The 22,135-nt window shown below is 36.3% G+C and overlaps 1 protein-coding gene across 3 annotated transcripts; it reads left to right on the plus strand.

The window, feature by feature from the left end:
* The first annotated feature begins 81 nt into the window (after window positions 1-81).
* On the plus strand, window positions 82-20,914 carry LOC109029765 (uncharacterized). 3 transcript variants are annotated; one of them, XM_019040391.2, is made up of 13 exons: window positions 82-1,290; window positions 2,832-3,209; window positions 5,029-5,193; window positions 5,983-6,222; window positions 7,814-7,924; window positions 9,007-9,358; window positions 10,571-11,093; window positions 11,567-11,962; window positions 12,712-12,937; window positions 13,472-13,911; window positions 15,843-16,220; window positions 17,791-18,037; window positions 19,363-20,914. In XM_019040391.2, exons 1-13 carry the CDS (start codon window positions 367-369, stop codon window positions 20,746-20,748), a joined length of 5,766 nt encoding a protein of 1,921 aa, XP_018895936.2. In that variant the 5' UTR covers window positions 82-366; the 3' UTR covers window positions 20,749-20,914. The 3 variants fall into 3 exon arrangements, with proteins under 3 accessions (XP_018895936.2, XP_018895952.2, XP_018895943.2); XM_019040407.2 differs by having other exon boundaries at window positions 83-1,290; window positions 13,475-13,911; XM_019040398.2 differs by having other exon boundaries at window positions 83-1,290; window positions 12,715-12,937.
* The last annotated feature ends 1,221 nt before the right edge of the window (window positions 20,915-22,135 follow it).

Below are 22,135 nucleotides of genomic sequence, written 5' to 3' on the forward strand. Positions count from 1 at the left end.
TTTTACCATGACATACAACGAGCTCTGTTGAACGAGGGAGAAAGTAAAAAGGTAAACAAAGTAACGTGCAATTTTGAAAAATTCTCACCTACCCATCCTCCACCTCCACTATTATTCTCCCCCTTTTTATTCAAATTTTGACGTACTTCGTGTTGCAATTTTGCGAATTGTGCCTCACAGAAACTCTATTCATCATCCAGACGATTTTTTCCCCTTTTGATCACTAATCTAAAGATGACTGTCTCACTGTCTACATGTATCATTTTGCTCTCTTTATTTCACGTATCGCAGGTAATTCTTCAATATCCTACTGATCTTTTCACTATTTTCTCATGATCATCTAAATCTCCCCTGGCAGCAACATAAATGGAGATGGGCAGTAAGGCCAGGGTGAGCGAAAAAAAAAGCGGCAAAGCTCCAAGAGGTGAGCCTCCTCTCAAACGTACGAGGTCAGAAAAGGAGGGTTTCGATCAAACAGCTCATGCTACCTCTGTCAGTATTGAAAATTTTGTTGCTTTGAAGAAACAGTACGAAGCGCTTCTGGAACATGTCCAGAATTTACAGGCTGAGCAAAATAGAAGAGACCAAGTTGAGCAGTCGAATGGTTTCAATTCAGGGTCAAGTGATACATACATCAAACCGAAACCATCAACATCAGAATTGAATTCCAAATGTGGAAAAGCTCATTCCCCTGTCAGAAATATCGAGGATGTTGCATCAAAAATCATCCCTGAATCTACACCAAATGACACCTCAGTAATCGCTGCTAAATCATCAAGAGGTAATTGCCAGTCTAAAGTCACCATGCAGATAACAAAGCAAGCATGCAAACAACCTAAGAAACCTAAAAAATGTACAAAGGAAACTGAATTCAATCGGAAAGATTCCAGAGTTGATAATGAGTCCTCGCCTGACAGGAAAAATCATCAAACTGAATCTTCCGGCAAAGTCTCTTGCAAAGAGAACATCAACAACGAGCTCTCAGACTGCACACGCTCAAATGATAATGTACAAACTCTGAGCAAAGAGATCTGTTTTGCAGAGGAGCCACCACTTGTTGTTTACCTCGCTCGAAGGTACAGTGGAGTCCCTTCGTTTTCAAGTTATCCGGAAGATAAGTCAGAGGAAAAATATGATTTTCGATTCAGAACAAATGCCAGAGCGGTAGTTAATGAGAATCTTATCTGCACCATGTGCCGAGTTTGCGGAAGATACAATGTCAAATGTATGAACATCTTTGAAGAAGGGAGCTCAATTTCCACATTGATGCAGACCTATTTACCCCTTGAGGTAAGTGTCTTTCCTCATGATAGTCCAACCTTTTTAGATTTATCAAAGAGAATACGTAAGTAGGATAAACATTTGTCCAAAAACTTTTTTAGTTGTGCTTTTCTTCTTTTTCCCTTAGTAGGTACAGTTGTCAATTTTTTCTTCTGACTTCATCCAGGCGATTTTGACTACTAATTAGCTGCTATCAGATCAGCTAATGAAATTAAATAAAACAAAATGGAACAAATTGCAGAAGCCAACAAATTTTGGTCCTCATCATCACAACTGCGAGACCAAGTCTCTAGATTGATAGGATTCGGAACTCATCTGTCTCGAACAATGCAAGTATAATGAGGCTCTAAATTTTTTAGCTTTCGTTTTGCTTTATTTTGTTAGCTCATCTGACAATAGCTAGTTGGTGGTGTTAATGGTCTTAGAGATGTAAAAAGAAAGGCTTGACAACATTAACTTATCAGGCAAGCAAACAAGAAACTATTCTCAATGAATCTTAATCAAGAAAGTCAGTGCGATTTGAGCAACTGTTCACAGAGACTTAGCCTCGTATGTGGATGTCACGTATCAGTATAGCAGAAATATCTTGAAGTTGGGTTCATGAATCCAGCAAGGCAGCTCACACGCTACTTTAATAGATGTTGTCGGGATTAGGCAATGGAATGATATCTTCATACCTTACACTAAACCATAGATGTCTCCCACAATCAGAGCACTAATCCTCTGACAAGGTGAATGTGAGATAGAAATAAAATTGATAAGTGAAGAAGAAAAGAATATAAAAGCTCAAAGCCTACTTTTTTGTTTTGCTGGAGGAACTCCCAAACCAACTTCCTCGGTTTGCGGTGTTGCAGACTTCCTGTCATCCTTAATTTTTTAAATGAAGAACTACCTACTCAACTTCAATTCTTAAAAACTACCATGATTTTACTTCTCTGTGCGAAGCAGATTCTGGAAAAACTTAAGGGAATGTGGTTGCATCGTTCTTCCTTAAAAAATAAAAGAATGATTTTAAACACGGCAAACGAGGCACATAGTTTGGGAGTAACACTGTTAATAAATTATACAAAACAGTGTTCTAAGTAGATTGTAGGAGAGGAAAATGCCGAAAGAAGTCAAACGTAACAATAGTTATGGTGGTTATAAGTTGACAGCTCCAAAAAATAAGAACTTGAAAATAAATCATTTTAAAATTATTCAGATCAACCATGTTCGGGGTAGGTACACAATTCTCATATTATGATGTTACTTTAAACCTTCTTTTGGTTTAAAAATGAAACAAACACCTGCAACTCATTCCTCAAGGTATTATAGTTTTCTTTTTAAATCTGGAAATCCATTTTTTAACCATTGCAATCGATTTTTTCTCCATTGAAAATTTTAGATTCGTTGACTAAGATTCCCTTTCCTTTAGAGGGTTGAGCGTATATCTTCACTATTTGCTCACAATTTTTTTATTTTTTCCAACTTTACTAGAACCCATGAGCTACAAGAGGTTCTAACTTTCAATTGCATACCATGTAAAATCCCCCCTCCCCTGTCAATTTCAGATTCTGAGAGACGATGATCCCCTACCATTAACAATCTGTCTAGAGTGTGTTGGGGTGCTCCAAATGACTGACGATCTGGCGTTCCGCTACTTGCTAACTGAACCACTTTTTAACCGTGAGATCTACAAATCATATCCTAATCTAGTCGGAATAGTGGATCCTGCTGATAAACAGTGGCGTGAGTTTGTGAACAGCAAGATCTTGAACAAGTTTTGGGATTCTCAGCCTCCCATTGACCAAAGGCTTCCGAAGCGGTGCTCTGTTGGGACGATAATTAAAGAAACGTGTCAGATCTGCGCACGGCGTGAAATGGACTGCCTTGAAAGATGTGATGAACATATATTCAAATCAATTATAAACATTTACTTACCCTCTGAGGTAAGTATATTGTCTCAGTCATTCAAGTAAGTAGTGATAGCTCATTAATTTCAAGCTGCTCAATTGTGATGCGGCCTCGTTTAAAAATTTTTAAGTATCCGCTTCCTCTAAGGAATTTTAAAGAAAGGACCATCACTAGAACGCTTTAAGTCCTACCTTATGTAAAGGTCCACTGAAAGTATTTGCACCAAATGCTCTGCAGTTTGAAAGTAGCACTGGTAATCGAATATGACTTTAGCAAGAGAGAAGGACCAGCAAAATATAGCTGTATTATCTTCAAAAAAATCTTTATGAAACAATTTCAGTACCATCAATTTATTTATTTTTTTTAAAAAAAAGTACTTCTCCCTTCGATGACAAATTTTTATTAAAAGTGGAAACAAGCAGCTATGTTTTTACTAACTTACAAAAAGTGATTAATTTGCAATACAGCTAAGAAACAGCCAACATAAAATTATGTTGAGTTTATCATCTGGCATTTTCTTTATTTCAAATTTTTTTCATCTTTACTCCCCTCTCTATAGACCTTATAAGTTTGAAAACTCTTTGGTTTGATTATATTCACCTTCCAATTTTAATTTACGGAACAAGGCCTGTGGAAATGTTAGTTCTGTAATCACTGATTCAATGACAGGAGAATACTTCCCTAGAAGAACGAACCGCTTGAGTTACAAAAATTCCTTTATTTCTGGGAGAAAATATTTTGCTGGGCTGCTGAAGTCCTATCCAGCAACTGCCAGAAATATAGATTTTAAAATGTTTTTGCAGAATTTTTTCTGTCGGGCAGGTTTTCTGTCCCTCTGTAAAAAATTATCTTCTCAGTTAATCTTTGGAACAATTTTTTAATGTTTTAAGGATTCAGGATGCCCTGAGAAAGATTCACAATTTTTTGTGGGAGATTGATCTATCAAAAAGTTTTCGACTTTCTTATAAGATGCTAAGTTGCTGATTAGAAAGCTTTAACCAGAATCAGACATTGTTTCCTCACCGTGTTACCTCTCACATCTAAGTTATAGGTTTTTTTTTAAATAATAACCTACGAGTTACTCGGGATGTATCAACAAAAAAATTTTAGAGCATTATATTGATACCTCAGAGAAAAAGGAACTTTAGGCGAAAAAAAATGTAAGTTGAGAATATTTTCGCTCTAAGGAGGTAGTTCTGAATCATTTGCCACAATATAAACTAAAAAATTCGGAAAATTGACTTCTAAAGAATATTTTAAATATGAGGAGCAAAAATGTGATTTTTGAGAAAAACACAGTTAAAGTCTTGCCAAAATGGTACGAGAGAATTCACTTCTTTATCATTATGAATAGATTCCTGCTCATGTAATGACCATAATATTTTGTATCGAAGTCCATCATACCTTTACATTTGATGTAGGAAATGAGTGTATAACCTGACAATCATGCTAGTATTTATTACCAGCAGTTCAGTCGAGTCGAGATGGAGTTCTCGTGCCGTTGCCGGTCTTGTCCCCGTTTTCTTAAACGCTCAAAACGCATGTTATGAGCATCCAAATTAAAACTTGAAATTTTAACTTCTCATTCTTGTACATTGTTCCCTTTTCCTCAAGTGCATTACATGCTCTGTGAATACAGGTGAAAAATTCTTCATCTGTGAATGTGAAAGGAAATGGGTAGCGAAATTCAGTTCGGCCGATTCTGATCAAAGCCATCAAATCAGTTTTTAGAGATCCATTTATTTATACTTTTATGAATCAAAGCAGAACTGAGAACAATTTGTCCAATTTTCCAGGATTAAATTTTGAGTTCATTCAATTATACTGTTTCCTGTTTTTTTTTTCTTTCTGTAGCTGGAGGAATCTCATAGAGAATTTTTTCGCGCATGCCTGGAGTGTGTAGGCATTCTTCAAGTAATGGATGATCTGGCCTGTCGATTCTATACCGTTGAGACATGTATTCAAAATCATTATGAAGATTTCCATGAGATTGAAACGATACCTCGCAAAAATCACAATGTAAGATCTTCATTCAAGCATATCACTCCATCATTCCATCATTCATCTTCAGTGTGCAATTTAACTCAAGTAAATAATGAATTTTTTTTATGAGTGGAAAGGTTGAATTAATGCATCGAAGAACGTTAATAACTTTGTTCAGCTTTATTATATGTGATAATTTTTGTTACCTAAATCGTGCTCTATATGAAATTTTGATTAGGAAATGTATATCATAATGCTTGAATTTGCACCATGACTGTTGATCCATGATAAATTAAAGTCTTGCACTGCCTGATTTAGCAAATACATTAAAAGAATTATCATTCTCATACCTAGTTAGAAATTTCTGTGTCAGTGATGTTTGTGCATTTTGAAAACAGGTAAGATACACTTGCCTTTATCTAATTTTCTGTCCTATCCTTCTCGCAACCATCATTTATTTTTGCACTAAATTGGTAACAACACGTGTGTCCACAGACCTCTTCACAGACTCTTCTGACAAGAAACTCTCATTAATCTTGGTTTACATCATAGTGGTTGACCTCCTGTCATTACTGATGCTTTATTTTCTACTTGGAAAACTACTGAATGTCATTTCTTGAAAACTTCAGTGATTTTTTTCTCTCAATGTAAAGAATATTCTGTGAGAATGTCAAGCCATGATCTTGGTTTGGTCTTCTTTTGAAAAATGAAACAGGAGCAGAGATTTTTAATCACCGCAACCGAGACATGCATTTTTGCAGACTCACTGTCGATATCTGAAATAAGTTGGCGATGGTTTAATTGATTATTTTTTTTTATATGCAGAATCATGATGAGCCGGACAAAAATGGATCATCTCCTGGAACTTGCGTCCTTTCTGTTCCACCCTCCGGGAAATTTCCTCTGGAAAGCCAAGCTGGGAAATTACATGTGGAACCTGAGGGCGAAGCTAAACAACAATCTCCTGTTAAAGTAGATTACGATTTCCTACGCACCAATATACACTTGGGAAACATTCTAGCGAAAAGATGTTTGACTATGGACGATAAAATAGAATTGTTGAAGGTATGTTCTCGTTCACAAAACCCAAGAATTGGTTTAATGTTTCGTCAGTCATGCGTGTCACAGAATGGACCACTAGACAAAGAACCTCAAATCCAAAATTCAGAATTCCCCTTTGATAGGGTCTAAAATTCTAAGGAACTAGAGGACAGGGGAATTTCTGAATTTTGACTTAATCCCTGACTTTCAATGTGAGGATTCCCATTTGGACTGCATTTTGCAATTTTGAACTATAGATTCTGGCTCCTCTGGAAAAACACTTGCATAGGGAAACTAACGGCACTTACGTTGTTTTTAATCCGGGCTAGAATTTACAGTTCCAAATTGCAAAATGAAGTCCATTTAATCTCTCAAGGAAGGCAGGGAGGAGAAGAGAGTTCTAGGACTGAAATTAGGATTCTTTGGGGTCAATTCTCTATTCATTTCCGCCACCCCTATCTTCGTCCAACCTAATACATCCGAGAAAAAGTCTGGTATGGGTGGTGTGGGATACCCTGCATAAACATGATGTTATGACTTTTGCAATAGATTTATTCTAATTAAAATCAAGCATTTAGGGAGGTAGGTAGAAACGTAGCAGAGGTAGCAAAATGGTGTTTTGAGATTGAAGTCTTAGATTGGCCCCAGGAAAATTTTGCAAAACTTATGAAAAGACACTAAACCATGGCAAGACATTTCTATGAACTTAATGTTAGCAGCAATGAAAATATATCATTGGATTAAGTGATATTCCCTAGGAAAAGAGGTATCGCCTCTTTGGAGAACTGTATTCTTTCATGTAGAAAAGAGGAGCTAAGAAAATGAGTATTTAACAAAGGTAAACTGCAATTATATATTTAAAAGAAGATCATTCTTCTACCTTCAAGACCTACTGAATGAAGAAGTTAGTCAAGTTTTCGAATGTTTCAATCACGTCCAGTTTTTCTGGAAGCAAATTGCCAGAGGATTCTTCTGTTATTTGTTCCTCAATTGTTTTATACGGTAATACTTTCTTTAAAAAAACCATTGCTCAGAAAAAATATCTCTTTGCTTAAAAATAGAGATACAGCCCTCACATTTTACGTATTAGCGCCTAAAAATGTGCCAGATGCAAAAAACAATTCTCTAGAAAATCATGCTCTAAGCAAACTAACAGCCTCGCCATTTTTTCACCTAATTCCTCATTTCGGAATTTCATGAGAGTTTTCACAGTTCAATGACAGCTGAGAATGGAGCCTAATATGCCAATAAAAAAATCTTAGGTGTAAGTGAATATGCGGAAAATTTTAAAATTTAATTTACCGAGGGTGATATTTTTCTCAAAGTGAGATGCAATTCTTGTTTGTTTTAAGGCTCCTACAATATTTCTACTCTACCTAAACCCGTGGCAATAGAGTTATTTCTATGATACTCTAGCCATATTATCATTCCTCTGTTTTTACTTTTTTTTAATTTTTTGGAGCTGTAAGAAATCCTGAGTTTTCTCATATTCTGGGAAGTTTTAACATATTTCCCATTTTTATGCATCACTATATTTTATGTTTCTAAAATAAAGGAAGCGGCAAAAATCAACAGAACTGTCACTTTTTTTTAAATCGTTCTAAATGTGTTCCAGGCTGGTGTACCATTCTCTGTCATAATGCAGCCAAAAATGTCAACCTCCTTTGCTGCTGAATCGCAGAACACCTCACATCCGATTAAATGGGAAAAAGCCTCTCATCCCTTAGTATGTTTGGACATTAATTTATATGCATTTCTTTTTTTAATCAGTTAATAATTATGAAGATTGAGGGTGGTTGATCATAAATCTAATTAATAGAAGCTGTTATTCCATTTTGTTTTTCTTTTCTTTACTCTTCTCGCAAGTGAGAAAAAATAAAATTTAATGGGAAAAAATTTTTTTCAGTGCAGGAGATAAATCAATTTCTTTTTTTTAAAAAAATCCTTTGTTAGGAAAACGTTGGCGACATTATTTAAAACCCAGCAAAATATTTAAGTATGAAATCTGATGTGAATATTATCACTCACCATGTCTGGTAAACATTCCTTAATCTGCAATCCAAGGGATGCCCCCTGTAGAGATTACAGGATCTCCCAAGAGGATATCATAAACGGAATAAGATGGTATAGGAGAACATAGATGCTAAACAGACCATCAAGCATTACGTTATTACAAAATAAATTATGTACCTGGTATGGTCATGTTCAGAGATTGGCAGGAGACATGTTACCAAAGGAGGTCCTAGCCTAGCCTGGAAGAGGGTGGAGTTACGCAGGGGTTGATAATATCCTAGATCACTTGACCCGAGGGTCTCTATTTTTGTAGGTAGCCCTTGAATTTTTTCTTTTTTTTTTCTGGATAGTGCATAAAGACCGAATATTGCCTCAAATTTAAAAATTGTAAAAGCCTTCCACAGTTTTCTATTCACTGTTTCCACACTTTACAAAATCTGTGAGGAGACTGTCAAAATTATGATTGCCGCTTTAGAAACCTTTCACAGTTTACCCACATTTAGAAAAGGGAAAGAAGGTAAGGTATCCACTTTTTGTGGAAAGAGTATAAATTGTGAAAGCATTCGTTGCCACAAATCACCAATAATGTGGAAAGCACGGAAAATCATCGGCCCCCGGAGAGATGGGATTGAAGCATAAATGTTTAAGTACTCAGTTTTCAAAGGGTTGTAGTTCAATTGGGGACAATGGCGGTTAGGTGTCCTAGAGTGGCAAGGAATGCTATAAAGCGACATGTATACTTTTATATATTTTTACCATCATGACCTGAGAATCAACTCGTGTTTATCTTTACAGCACATGCTGCAGTTTCAAATGACAGTCTGGCTCCCTCCTCTCAGCAAGAATTTTTTAACCAATATCACTCCTTCCAATCATGTCTCGCTAGCAGATTTTGCCGAGAAAGCAGTTTCTCAACCTGGTCATAAAACCTCAGCATATATCGTCAATTTCAAGTATGAAGTTAACTATCATATTACCAGTAATGGCATCTGCTCTCCAGTAGGATTCAAAATTTCTCCTGGAAGCTATACTGATGAAGCGAAAAAGTACCTACAAATGATAATCAATGATTCTTTGCATTATGAAGCACAGCTTTTAGATCTCCCAAATACCATCCATGAGCCAGCAGATCGATCCAAAGATGTCTGTAAGGATTGCTTTCTATTTTTTCCTTTCATCTCCAGAACCCTTAATTTTTGAATAAGCATAATGGAATACTAGACATGGTGTGAATTTGACTATTATGATTCATGTTATCTTATCAAAATTTCAGATAGAACACAATTAGTACAACAAAAATTACTGCAAGTAACTCCGAACAAAGATATCAATTTTTTTAAATGCCTAACTCCAAAATTCCTGCTCCAAAAACAAAACAAAAACAAAAAAAAGCATAATCTACTTGAATGGAATCGCACACTTATTGTTACTATGACAATCTTTGCAGTATAAAAATATGGCAAACTCAATCTTTCGCAGCTCAGCTACAGCACGTTGTTTATCTTTCTGAGAACTCAGGACAGCAAAAGAACACTACTCATCGAGAAGGTTACCAAAACCGCTGAAGTGTGCGATTTAATTCAAGTAGACTCTGATTTTTCATACAAGTAGAAAATTCAAGTTTTTTGTAGCCAATGTTAAATAAAAAGAATAATATCTAGGTCAGGTAATAATGTCAGTAAGGCAACTCTCGAATGTTCATACAGCGTTCTTCCTTAGTACGGCAGTGTGGTGGACTGCAAGTTAAGGCAAGAGTGTCAACTGCATTAATTGATCGCTGATCAATGGTTTGTACCTTTTAGGAACTGAGGATGGCTTAAGTTTGCTCTCAAAAAAGCTCAACTTCCAAACAGTTTGAGTTTATTATATATCTTTCCCGGTTCATAGTCAAATTTAGAGGTCAGGTTTTGCAACTTGCAGTTGACCGTAGCTATCAAAATTCAGGCCCAGAACTGTTAGTAACCAGTTCCAAAAAAGTTAAGAAGAACAAACTGCATTGAGTCACTTTTCTGGTTGTTCAAAATTCTTCACTCTTGTCCTTAAAAATCATAAGGAAACATAGTTCTTTGACGATTGTATTGTAAAGTTGAAATATGATTATTGATTAAATTGATTAAACCAAAGCGATGCAATACTGAATTTTTTATTGCTTAAAGCCTTTTCAACGGGGTGGTCATCATCAGAGCAAAAAATTTACATACATACCTTCCACAATCACAAAATGTAGAACAATGTTTTTAAAACAAACCACCTAATTACAATTCATCATATCTATTATGAAGCCGACACTATCATCCAGGATTTCACCAAAATGAAATATGAAATGTACAATTAATTGAAGTTTCCTGTTTTCTTTCAGGTGTCATTTTTCATAACCCACTCCTGTGCAGTTACTGCAACAAAATCGTGGAAAAAAATAAGTTGCTAGCCCATTTCCAAGAAAAACACATGACGCAGTGCCACGAATGCAAAACATTTGTTCTCTCCCCTGCCAGTCTCCGCAAACACCAAGGGGAAATCCACGGCTATGCATATAGCAAGTGCAATACCTGTAGCAACAGCCTCAACAATTCAATCATTGAATGCCCCCATAAATTTATGTGCCCTCTCTGCCAAGATCAGTTTAGGTCTTTTAGTCCCCTGATCGAACACGAGAGGCAGCACTATCAAGCAATCATAGATTTAGATAACACATTGAAGCAGCTGAACACAATTCAACATGCAAGCGGTGACTGTCTTGATAGTATTGAAGACTTAGTTGGCATGTGTTCAGTTTGTGGAAAATACTGTGGTGATTTAAGAGAGGAAGAGTGTTCGCACACCTTTGCATGTAATAAATGCCCGGAAGTCTTTTACAACTATCCACTATATTTACAGCATAGGTATGACAATGTTTCACTCAATTCATTCAATTGTACACATATGTTTTCAGGTTCAATTTTTTTTTTTTTTTTTAACACTATGGCAACCAAGATGTTTTTAATAGATACAACGGTGAGGCAGGTGATGGATGTACCAGCAAATACCAACATTTGAAAAATATCCAAATTACAATCATACGCAGAGTTTTTATCAAGAATTGAAACAAGAGTCAAAAATAACATGATAGTTTGGACTTGGACCCTAAAACATTTGCTGTTTTCATATTAAGAATGCTCTCCGTTTGGCACCCGACACTGTAGCCAACTTGTTTATCATAGGGAAGATGAATCATTGCAATGCGCGTTGCAGATGTGCAGAGTCACAACTTGTAGATGAAGAGAATTATCTTTTTACAGTCAAATGTCAAATTACAGTCAAGATCCCAATTATGTATTTTTTTAGAATTCTCAATGTTCGATTATTTTCTTTACAGGTGCAGAAAAAGACAAAGCAAGCAGCAAGGTGGATCCTACTTTTTGAGACCTGAATCTTGGAAAATTTGCATACCGCAGTATCTTTTCACCTGTCCGCTTTGCATGCGCACTAAAAGACAATGGGAGAGTGAGTACCGACTTCACTATGAGGAGTGTATGCAAAGTTTTTTGTTGAAAAATTGGATAAAGCTACATCATGTGGATTCAGTGATCAATTTGGATTCAGTGCCTGTGCAATGCGCGCTGTGTAGTACCAATTTCTCGCATATCAACAACTTCTACAGCCATTATTCCACATGCTTTCAAAAGCAGACGTTCTTTTGCACTGTTTGCTCAGAGGTGATTATAGCAAGAAACAGAGATCAGCATTCGTGTGAAGCCAAAATAAATGTGCAGTAAGTGACTTGTATAATTTTCAGATGTTTAGTTACCTTTCAGATTCAACTATGGTTTTAATGTGTTCAGAGCACACAAACCTCTTATCTCAAGAAAATTTTCATTTTAATCCTAGTTTGACAGACTGAGGACTCCTAGATCCTTACCTTTAAAGCAAGTTTTAACAAATTTATATGTGCAATAGTCTAGGGCTCCTAACATACTGTCAGATGAAGTAAAGTACGTGTGGAGCCAAAAATCTTTTCTTTCTTCTGAAAAAAGCTTTCCTCTATTTTTTTCTGTAACTAGTAAAAAAAAGGAAGCAACATTTTTAGTGAAAAATTGTGTCCTGTTTTCAAGCACGTCTGCATGTTACAAGCCTCGGCGTTCACGGAGGAGCATTTTCTGCGTCCCTGAATCCCCAATAAATTGTAAATTGTACAAAATTTGTTTGAACTTTCGGAATTTGGGCAAGATAATGGCTTCAGCCAGCATTGTGTAATTTTCCAGGTAGCACACACAAAATTATCAAACCCTAAAATATACACACACAAAGAAAATGTAAATGAGCGTTCCATAATCTTAGGACAGGTCCTGATGTCCAATGTGCAGCCGACATTTAAATCACACTTTGATGTTCACTATGAATGCAAGTAAAGAGACCATATTAGAAAAGGAATTAATTCTACAGTGGTGGAGAATTGCGTCTTTAACTTGTCATATCTTTTTCATGAATAAAAACTCAAAAGATTTTTCTTGTTTTTCCAAGCAGTGTTGCTGAACTTCCGGTTTCGCCTAGGGAAATTAATCTGAAGTTCACTCCATATTTTGAGTGCTATGTATGCAAAGCGGGATTCACTGGCAGAAAATCCCTCTCTTCTCATTTCGCAACACATAAACCGGATGAAAGGAGCTGTCAGATGTGCAATTTTGTTTTCACGAGCCATGAGATTTCCTCAGTAATTAGTCATCTAGTTGATCACTATGCAGCGCAGGTCAGTTCCAGGAAAAATCGGCACTGTGGCTTACTGTTTCAAGTTTCACCCTAGATCTACGAGAATTACAGAAATGAATTTAAACTTATTAGAAAAGGAAGAAGCTATTGAACATTTTAGTTGAAGTTTTGAAGAGAACAGACAGATTGACAGTCTGACATTATATATTTCAAAATAAGTGGATGTGTTAGAGGTCGCCTGAACTGGTATACAAACTGAATTAGTCAATGATAAAATTTAACTTGTCCCTTCTCTAATAAGACCTGATGTTCAGTAACATGGACTGGATCAATTACTGGACTTTTCATTATTACTTTAGTACTTCAAACAAACATCCGATAACAGATAGTTTATGTAGAGACGAATATTTAAGTAAACAAATTTTAAGTTTTTGGGATGGTTCTAAACCTCATTAAAATGGGATAGAAGTACATTTTCTGTTTTTGTCTTAAACTCACAATAAACATCGATATGAGTCAATGGAAACTAAATGACCAACAAAAAAGACCTAATAATTGTCTTATTTTTTTCCAGCAGCTTATGCCTCTAGAAGGGAACGAGTTTGGTGAGAAATGCGAACAGTGTGGCAACCACTTTCAATCTAATCTTCAGAGAGTTATTCACATTCTTCTCTCTCACGCTGAAGCAGTATTAACTTGCCAAAACTGCAAAAGAAAATTCATCTCAACTGAGGAATTTACTGCTCACCATCTCTCGTGTCAACAAGCGTTGTCACAGACCATCCCACCTCCCACCACCCAATCATACCGTCCAGCCATCCTCACCAGGCGTACCTTGCCATCTCAGTCAAACTGCTGCAAAATTCCAGTAGTGAAACCCAGTGACTGTCGAGAACATGCCCTAGTCCATTTTCGATCTGTGAGCTGTGCTGAGTGCAAAATTATTTTCAACTCACGCATGAATCTTGGCATCCACATGCGTAAAGCGCACCCAGAGAAATCATTTATCTGCAGGTAATTTTTTTCTATTTTCTTTTTCATGTCAGTGTCACATATATCACAAATGATTCTTTACAGCATTCCTGTGCAAAGAAAATTGTGTGTCCTTTTTTTCATGCGGAGTACCATTCATCCTTTATTGGACAGTCCTCCTCCGTAGAGAAAAAAAAGACTGTGGCAATCTGTGATTTGTTTACACCAAGACATGAGAGGGTACAATGTTGCATCAATGTTCCCACCAAATTGGAAATTCAAAGTACGGAAGTATGGTATCGTCCAATGTTTCGGCATACCTCTGTGCAAAATACAATTTCAAAAACTCTTTGAAGAATGACTTTTTTCCATAAACCAAATCATTTTTGAGGACATTGATGCCAAAAATAGTACGCTACGTCCTACATCATCAACAAAATCTGAGGTACTCAAGATGTAACCATCTACCTTTTTCCTTCTAAGGCCCTTCTATACTTCTTCTGCAGAAAGAATCCAATCCAAACTTTCTTTGACAAGCTATTATCCATCTAATAACCCTTACCATACCAGCTGATATTTTCTGCTCTTCTGGATGCCCAAAACTCCACGCACTTTCTTACCTATTCCATATGTAATCAACCCTTGAAATTTCGACTGATCCCCTCTGAAAATCTATCTTAGGTGTCCCAGGAATGTCTTAGGACCACCTCTTTAAATGCTTTACCTAACTATCCTGTAGAATGCGCTTTTACCATAACATGATAAAACTTAGGTAAATAGTCCCAATCATGAGAAGTAATGTAGAAATTAAAATAGTGCGCAAGAGGATATTATGAAAACTCCAAAAGTCTTGCAAAAAATGCTGGTTGATAGAATATAATCCTGTAGTCACTAGGTTAGCTCGAGAATAGAACGGAAATATTCATTTTTTTATTTTGCAGTTGGTTCATTTCTCACCTTTGGGGATTGTACAAGTCATCACAACATTCCAAAATTCGATTTTATCATACTTAATTATTACAATCGACGTCACATTGTTTATAAAAATCTTTGGCTAACATTATGCTTTTAAAAGTCGACAAAATTTTACACAAGTACGAACTACAGCGGTTAATCTAGACAGTGCAATAGAAAATAAAGAGCAAACATATGAAGATGAAATGCTATGAGCTATGCAACTGACGATGTTGCTTAATGATGGCATTGATGAAGGGGAGGAGGTAGTATCTAGGAGCCTTTGAATCTTTTCTTGGCTTACCTCTGTTCCTGCAATTCCTTATTTGGAAAAATTATCCATTGGTTTACACTGTGTGCATTTGTTTCATGGCAACTTTTCAGGAACTTTTTCATTTTTAACGGTTATCACTAATAGGTGAGAGTGTACCAAAGATGGAAAAAATAAGATCAGTCAATCTATCATCAGGGTCATCATGGAAGAGAACTGCACCAGTCTGTCAATATCATGACAATGTAAGCCTAGTTTGCCAAAGGCTCATGCAATTTCATCTGTATCAATTAAGACTTAAAATTTTGCGTTGAGAGGAAAGCCCTGGTTCAAGGCTCATGGTAGTCTAAAAACTTGGAAAGTCAGGTACTTTACGGCGTCCTGGAAAAATCAGGGAACCAATAGGAATAAGCAGGGAATTTTGCAAGTAGCAAGTCAGCTCAGCAACTTCAGCCAGTACCATTCAGGATGGCAGAAATAACTCTGGAATGCTTTTTTCCTTAATTTGAGTCCCCAGAAGTGGAGATCTCTTTCATAGTTTATCTAAAGTTAGGGTAATCAAAAGAAAAAAGTCTGAGTGAAGGTTCTGATCGGAGGTCAGGCAAAGTCGGAGGAATATATAATGAAAAAATTATGGAGACTCTGCTAGTAACAAATTACAATTTACAAATACTTTTATTCTCTCTTTTAGTAATACTTTTAATATTACTTTTTCACACTGAAAAAATTCACTTTTTTATGTTCACAGGTTCTGCTCACAAACGTTCGTTTTTGCTACCTCACTGACTCAGCATTACCAGACAATCCATAAAAAGGAAATTCACTGTTGCACCAATTGCTACAAGACTTTCAGCACAAACGAAAAGCTCGCCATCCATGCTTCAGAGCACCTGATCAGTGATTGTCTTTGCAAATCCTGCACTAAAAGGAAACAGCCCCCAACAGTGTTCTACTCATGTGATACATGCTGCAAAACATTTAACCGAGCCTTGGATGTCTATTCTCACAGTTCTGTTATGCATTCAAATATGTTTCCTTACCTCTGTGCAAGTTGTGGTTTACAGCTTAGCTGTATCAAAACATTTGTGACCCACACTGCTAAATGTAATGTAGAAGAATTAAATAGGTCAGTACCCATCAAAACACAGTGTAATTGTAAAGCAAATTCCTCAGTTTTTGGCAATTATATTTACTATTGATGAGGAAATTTCTTAAACCAATAACATTTTCCAGTCAGTAATTGGCTCGGAGAAGAATAGTGCTGTTGCAAGTGAGAGAGACCCTAGTTATAATCAACAGCACAAGAAGTGGTGGCTGAGGAGTGAAGCCAGTGACTGGCTTAACATATTGTTTAAGTGTTGAAACACAGGTATACGAGGTCTGTTAGATTAGAAACCGGATTTTGGTCATAACTAGCCCACAATGCGTCTGAATTAGGTTCTCTCGAGCTTTCCTGGTAGCTGGAAATATACTTAAGAACGCTACCTTCACAAATTTTAAAAATCCTATGGTGGAAAAATCCTATTGGTATGTGGCTTGAAGTAAGGCAACCTCATGGGTGTTCTGCGATTTTTATGTTTGACCGAACTTGTCTCTCTTTTTTCGGTCTTGCACTACTTTTTTCAACCCACAAGGATGATTGGAGTTTCGTCTTTATATCGTAGCCGTACACTCAAGTATTGTCACTGAAAATTATCCTATCCAAAAATGTAGGATCATTGTTAGAACGTTCAAGCAGCTACAGGGAACTTGACATTTGGTTGGATTTTTGTTCAACGGACAACAATCAAGGGGCAAGTGTACCTGCTGTACCTGAAACTCGATGCATGTCTACTTATTCTATCAAAATTGTATGTATAGAGCCTTCAGAAATATCACACTGTTCAGCAAGCTCGAAACGACCATTTTCGAGCACTTTTGCCTGCACCTCTTCCACATGACAAATGTCAGTTGCCGCGTTGATAGTCGATTTCCATGCTCCTCATCTTCGACGAACTCCAGACCAGTTTTGAATCTTTTAACCCACTCAAAACAGTGAGGATAACTCATACAATGATCTTTGTAAACTTTACTTTGCATACCAAAAGTTTCGGTACAAGGTATGCCAAGTTTAAAACAAAATTTATTGTTGAATCTTTGCTCTATCAGTGATCGCATGATGAAAATTGCAAAACGCACCTGACTTACTAGTATTCAAGATGACACAGAATAAACACTGATCAAAATAAAAAAATCTGTGAATCTAGCGTTCTTTAGTATGTTATCAGCTGTCAGGAAAGTCCAAGGAAACCTAATTCGGACGCACACATGGCTAGTTATCACTAAAATCCGGTTTCTAATCTAACAGACCTCGGCACATTCTTGCATCCAGAAAAATTTAAAGAAAACTCTCTCCCAGAAGATACCCCTTTTCTCAGATCTGGTCACATTTTAGATTTTACAGTGAAGTCAGCTTTTTTACATGTTCAGCTTTTCTCTGACCTCCTAGAGAAGAAAAAAAAATCTAGAGAAACTTCGTTTCCTCCCTCCGAAGAACAACACAATTTTTGTAGGAAACTGAAAAGCAATGAAAAAGGAGCACCATGCCACATACAAGTACATACAATTATCTATTGGCATGCAAACACTGCATCCATTCACTTCACTTTTTTTCTTAGTTAATTAATGAATGTATTATCGGTTTTTTCCCCTTACAGTGACAGCCAGTATGAAAAGCAGAAAGCAGTCAATTTTGAAACAAGTTTTCGGAATTTTTTCCTTCAGGAGAGAACCAAAAGTAGTGGAGAGGGTTCTTTGGATAATAATGCAGTAATTGCAAATCACACAGGCTCATCAAAGAGAAAAAGAAAGAAACCTTTAGAGTGTCCGTTGTGTGGAAAAAGCACTGGTCTCACTTTTTCACATCTCTTGAACCATTGTCGGGCTCATAATCCAATCCAAATGGTAAGGCCTCTTTTGAAACGTAAGAATTTTAGTTTTTAAGTCTTTTTTATGCTCAAATTAATAATTGGCCTGTAATAAACTTTTGCTAGAGCAAAGATAAGAGTTGTTACTCATAGAAAGTGTCTCAAAAATCATGATGAGCGCATCGACAAAGTCTGAAATGCACTCCTAACTTCACTACTTGCGTAAAAAATTTGCGTTTTTTAAAGATTCTTGCTTCAAAGAGGATACTACAGAACAGGTGAACATTTCGTTAGAGGAGTCATTCCACCCAACCCCTGCTCACAAGAATACCACGTAATATTCAACTTAGCCGACGCCAGTCCGCCAAAACACATGTGACGGGACGATGATTCTAACCACCTGATAACAATCGGCATGTTTACATTCACATTTTTCTCGCGTTGTTAGATATCCGCCTTGATTGACCTCGTGCTCTTCTCAACTTGCGTGCGGAAGCAACGCGGCCATGTTGAGCAGGGATTGAATGGAATGACTCCTCTAACGAAATGTTCACCTGTTCTGTAGTATCCTCTTTGAAGCAGGAATCTTTAAAAAACGCAAATTTCTTACGCAAGTAGTGAAGTTAGGAGTGCATTTCAGAGTTTGCCGATGCGTTCATCATGATTTTTGAGACATTATCTGTAAGGAACAACTCTTATTTATGCTCTAGCGAAAGTTTGAAATAGGCCCATTAATAGGCTCCTGGTCCGTCTCAAAGGTCAATTAGGCATGTAAAATTCAAAGAGCATTCAGGATTCCGAAATCAGAGAGGCAACTTCTACAAGCAGGAAAGAAGCTTACATTTGCAGGGTCTCTGTAGATTAGCAAGGCAAGTAAAGTCAATTCAAATATGATTGGAGAAATGAAAAAATATTCAAAGGATTAAATTAACTAATATCCATTAAAGTTATATATATTATGTACTAAAAGAAATAACTGTCAAAAATACTTGTTATGAAAAATACAAGTTTGAAAATGAATACTGAGAACAATCAATGATTGTACAATTATAATACAATTTGAAGGAAGAAGAAAATAAAAAGGAAAAATAAAATACAAGCATCAAATGAAAAAAAAAATTAAAATTCAGTAGTATGTACATATTTTTACTTAATGCTTAACTTGACTTTGCCTCCCCTTGTCTTGCTCGGTCACACAATTATGAAGACCCCCCCACCCACCCCTAAACTACAAATGTTTTTAGGCAAGTGTTGATGACTTGGCCAACTTGTGTTGAATTCAGTCAACTATTGTTTGTACCACAAATGTTTTCAATCAAGTTTCATCTCTAAACTAGAACCTTTCCATTTTCTATTTTCTAGATTGAAATCACTAGTGGATCGAACTCAGGCCAAATCAATTGCTCCATAAAAGAGTGCAAGAAGAAATTCACCTCAAAAGAGTTGCGTGACCTTCATGAAATCTACCAACATAGTATCCTCCTCTTCCAGTGCAAGATCTGCTACTCTGAGTTCAACGATCACACTGAGTGGGCAGATCATGAGCACTTTTGCAATCAATGGCACAACACATTTCATCCTCCGAGTGAGCAAAACTTGCAGTGCCTGATCCCATGCAAGCGCTGTAAACAGGCATTCACCGATAGACAGTCAGTCATTGAACACCGGAACCAGGCTCATGCCCCTGGAACTTGGAAATGTGACAGATGCTCCAAAGTCTTCAGATATTTTCAGCAACTGAAAATACACAAAAAAAAGAATCATGAAAGAGACAAACAGTTTCAAGACGAAAAAAGTTCCTCAGGGATCAAAGCAACTAACAATCAAGAACAAGTGCCTCAGAACAAGTCTAGTTCTGTCAAACATACCTCAAACAATACGGAAACTTGCAGTTTGGAACTGGCGTTATCGACCAAGTTTACCTCATGCCACCTATGCAAGCAAGTCTACAAGCGCCACTCTAGTCGTCTCTTTCATTATCAGATGAAACATGAGGATTTGTTTCCAGTTCGCTGTAATCACTGTAGCCGTGGGTTTTTGAACGTTAAGTCTGTGGCTTCGCATCAGAGAAAATGCAATCCTGAGGCATTGAAAAATAATCGTAAAAAAGTAGTCTGTTATCGGTGTGGAAAGCTATTCAAATGTCAGAAAGACCTGAAAATCCACACTCATTGCTCTCATAGAAAAAAATGTCTTGATCTAGTGAAGAATTATGCTTGTCGTGCTTGTAACAAATCATTTGAGACCTACAAGGATCTTGTATCTCACGCCAGGAAGTACTTCATAAAATGTAAAAGGAAATGGTACTGTCAAGATTGCGGTTACTGGGATAAGTCTGTTCACATTCTCATGCATCATGACTGCAAAGGAAAGGATGCTGCCTCAAAGAGGCACAAAGGGAAGAAGCTTACGGCCGTTTTGGAGAGAGTAAGATTCACAGAGATTGCAGGAAAAAATGTACCCATTGACGAATTCATTTCAACTGTAGGCATTACAAAAAGCCAAGCTGCAGTGAATTTTATCCCAATTTTTGATGGTCTCCAAGCAGAAAGAGACATGCCAGTAGAAATAAGTCAAGAAGTGGATTGTTCGGAGCTGAACATCTTAGTATCTGATGACAGTATATTGTATGTTTGTTCTTTTTGTAATTCTTATCTGCAGAGTCTACCTCAGCTTCAAATCCACCTACAAGAAGCTCATAATTTGAGCATGGACAATGTAATTCTGAATGGCTTTGAAGTGACTTAATAAGCAGTGATACTTTTCTACTAAATTTTAGTTTCATCAGAAAAAGGCCATATTTTACCTCATTGCATTAACATGCTGAAGTGCATTAATCACCTATTTCCATGTTGATGTTTCATTTTATTCAGGTATTAACATAGTTATCTCTAATAAAATGTTTTTTTTTTTTTAACAATATTTTGTTCTCTTTTAAAATGATTTTAAGTATACTTGCCTCAAGCATTTATCCAAAGTGTATTGTAAGAGTCAGCAGGCGCATACTTCATAAGAAAATCTCATCCACTGGTTTATTTATCTTACGTTTTTTTTTGTCTTCCTACATTACTATCGGTCATTTAACTGAGCTGTAACTTATAATCGGTTATTTTGAATCCATGTTTGTTGCAAGAACGCCTCAGGAATACATTTACAACATTTATTGCTTATCTTTTTAACACCACTGTATAACCTTGGTGGTACCCTTTACCCAGTTTATACTTCCTCTTCTCCTTTTTTCTAAATACAAGTTTTTTGTTTTATTATAAGCATTCGAATTTCTGGATGACTTTTATATCAAACTTTGAATAGGTACATCATATTTTTCTGACTCAAAACTGTATTGTTTTCTTCCTCTTACGATTATAGATTTTGAATAAGTATAAGCAATTATTTTCAAATTATTTTCTTTCATCATAAGTAAGTAGGTATACTCGTTGAACTCCTAAGGTTGATTAGTTTAAGGTATTGCGCTGCAATGCACCAATACTGCTGCACACGATGTCCAAATAAATGAGATGGTATCTCAATGCATCATCAAAAAATCTCTAATCATGTTTCATTTCCCTCTAATTAAAATATTTTCCTGCAATCCTGTGAGATTAATCCAAAGTGACTGAAGGAAATTCACTGATAATTTCAATAGAAACTAAGGGTTAGTTTACCTTTTATGAAGGAAGAAGAAAAAAAAAACATGAGGGGAGACCTACCATGTTGCATATTTGAGGTACACATTTTTTTATCTTACTCATCGATGCTCATCCTACCCATGTCCTCAATCGAAAAGTTCAGAATCAAAGGGGCTTGCATCGGAATGTTTTCAAGTTTTGCCCACCATTTTAATCATTTCCACAAGAATGATTGCAAATTTCTTTTCAAACTTGATACCGTGCTTGGATGAAAATTCGTTGAAACTTTCAATATAAACATGAACCTTTTGAAACATGTTCAACAGCTGATGTTATTTCTTGAATCCCATGTTTGAGAATAATGTACCTAGTCCAACTAAAAAAAAAATTTTACATTATTCATAGCAGAGAATTTTAAATTGCATCTATGTATGCCAACTTTACACATGAGTGAAAAATTATTAAATTGATAAAATGCCTATTTAAGTATATGAGTTTTGCACTGA

Source organism: Bemisia tabaci, chromosome 2, assembly GCF_918797505.1.
Source record: "Bemisia tabaci chromosome 2, PGI_BMITA_v3".
NCBI classification, from domain to species: Eukaryota; Metazoa; Arthropoda; class Insecta; order Hemiptera; family Aleyrodidae; genus Bemisia; species Bemisia tabaci.

Bases quoted from the DNA above. Each gene is read 5' to 3' on its own strand.
- LOC109029765 (XM_019040391.2), top strand. From the start codon at position 367: ATGGAGATGGGCAGTAAGGCCAGGGTGAGCGAAAAAAAAAGCGGCAAA. The intron at 11,963-12,711 runs GTAAGTGACTTG...TGTTTTTCCAAG, and splicing joins GAAGCCAAAATAAATGTGCA to CAGTGTTGCTGAACTTCCGG. The intron at 12,938-13,471 runs GTCAGTTCCAGG...ATTTTTTTCCAG, and splicing joins TTGATCACTATGCAGCGCAG to CAGCTTATGCCTCTAGAAGG.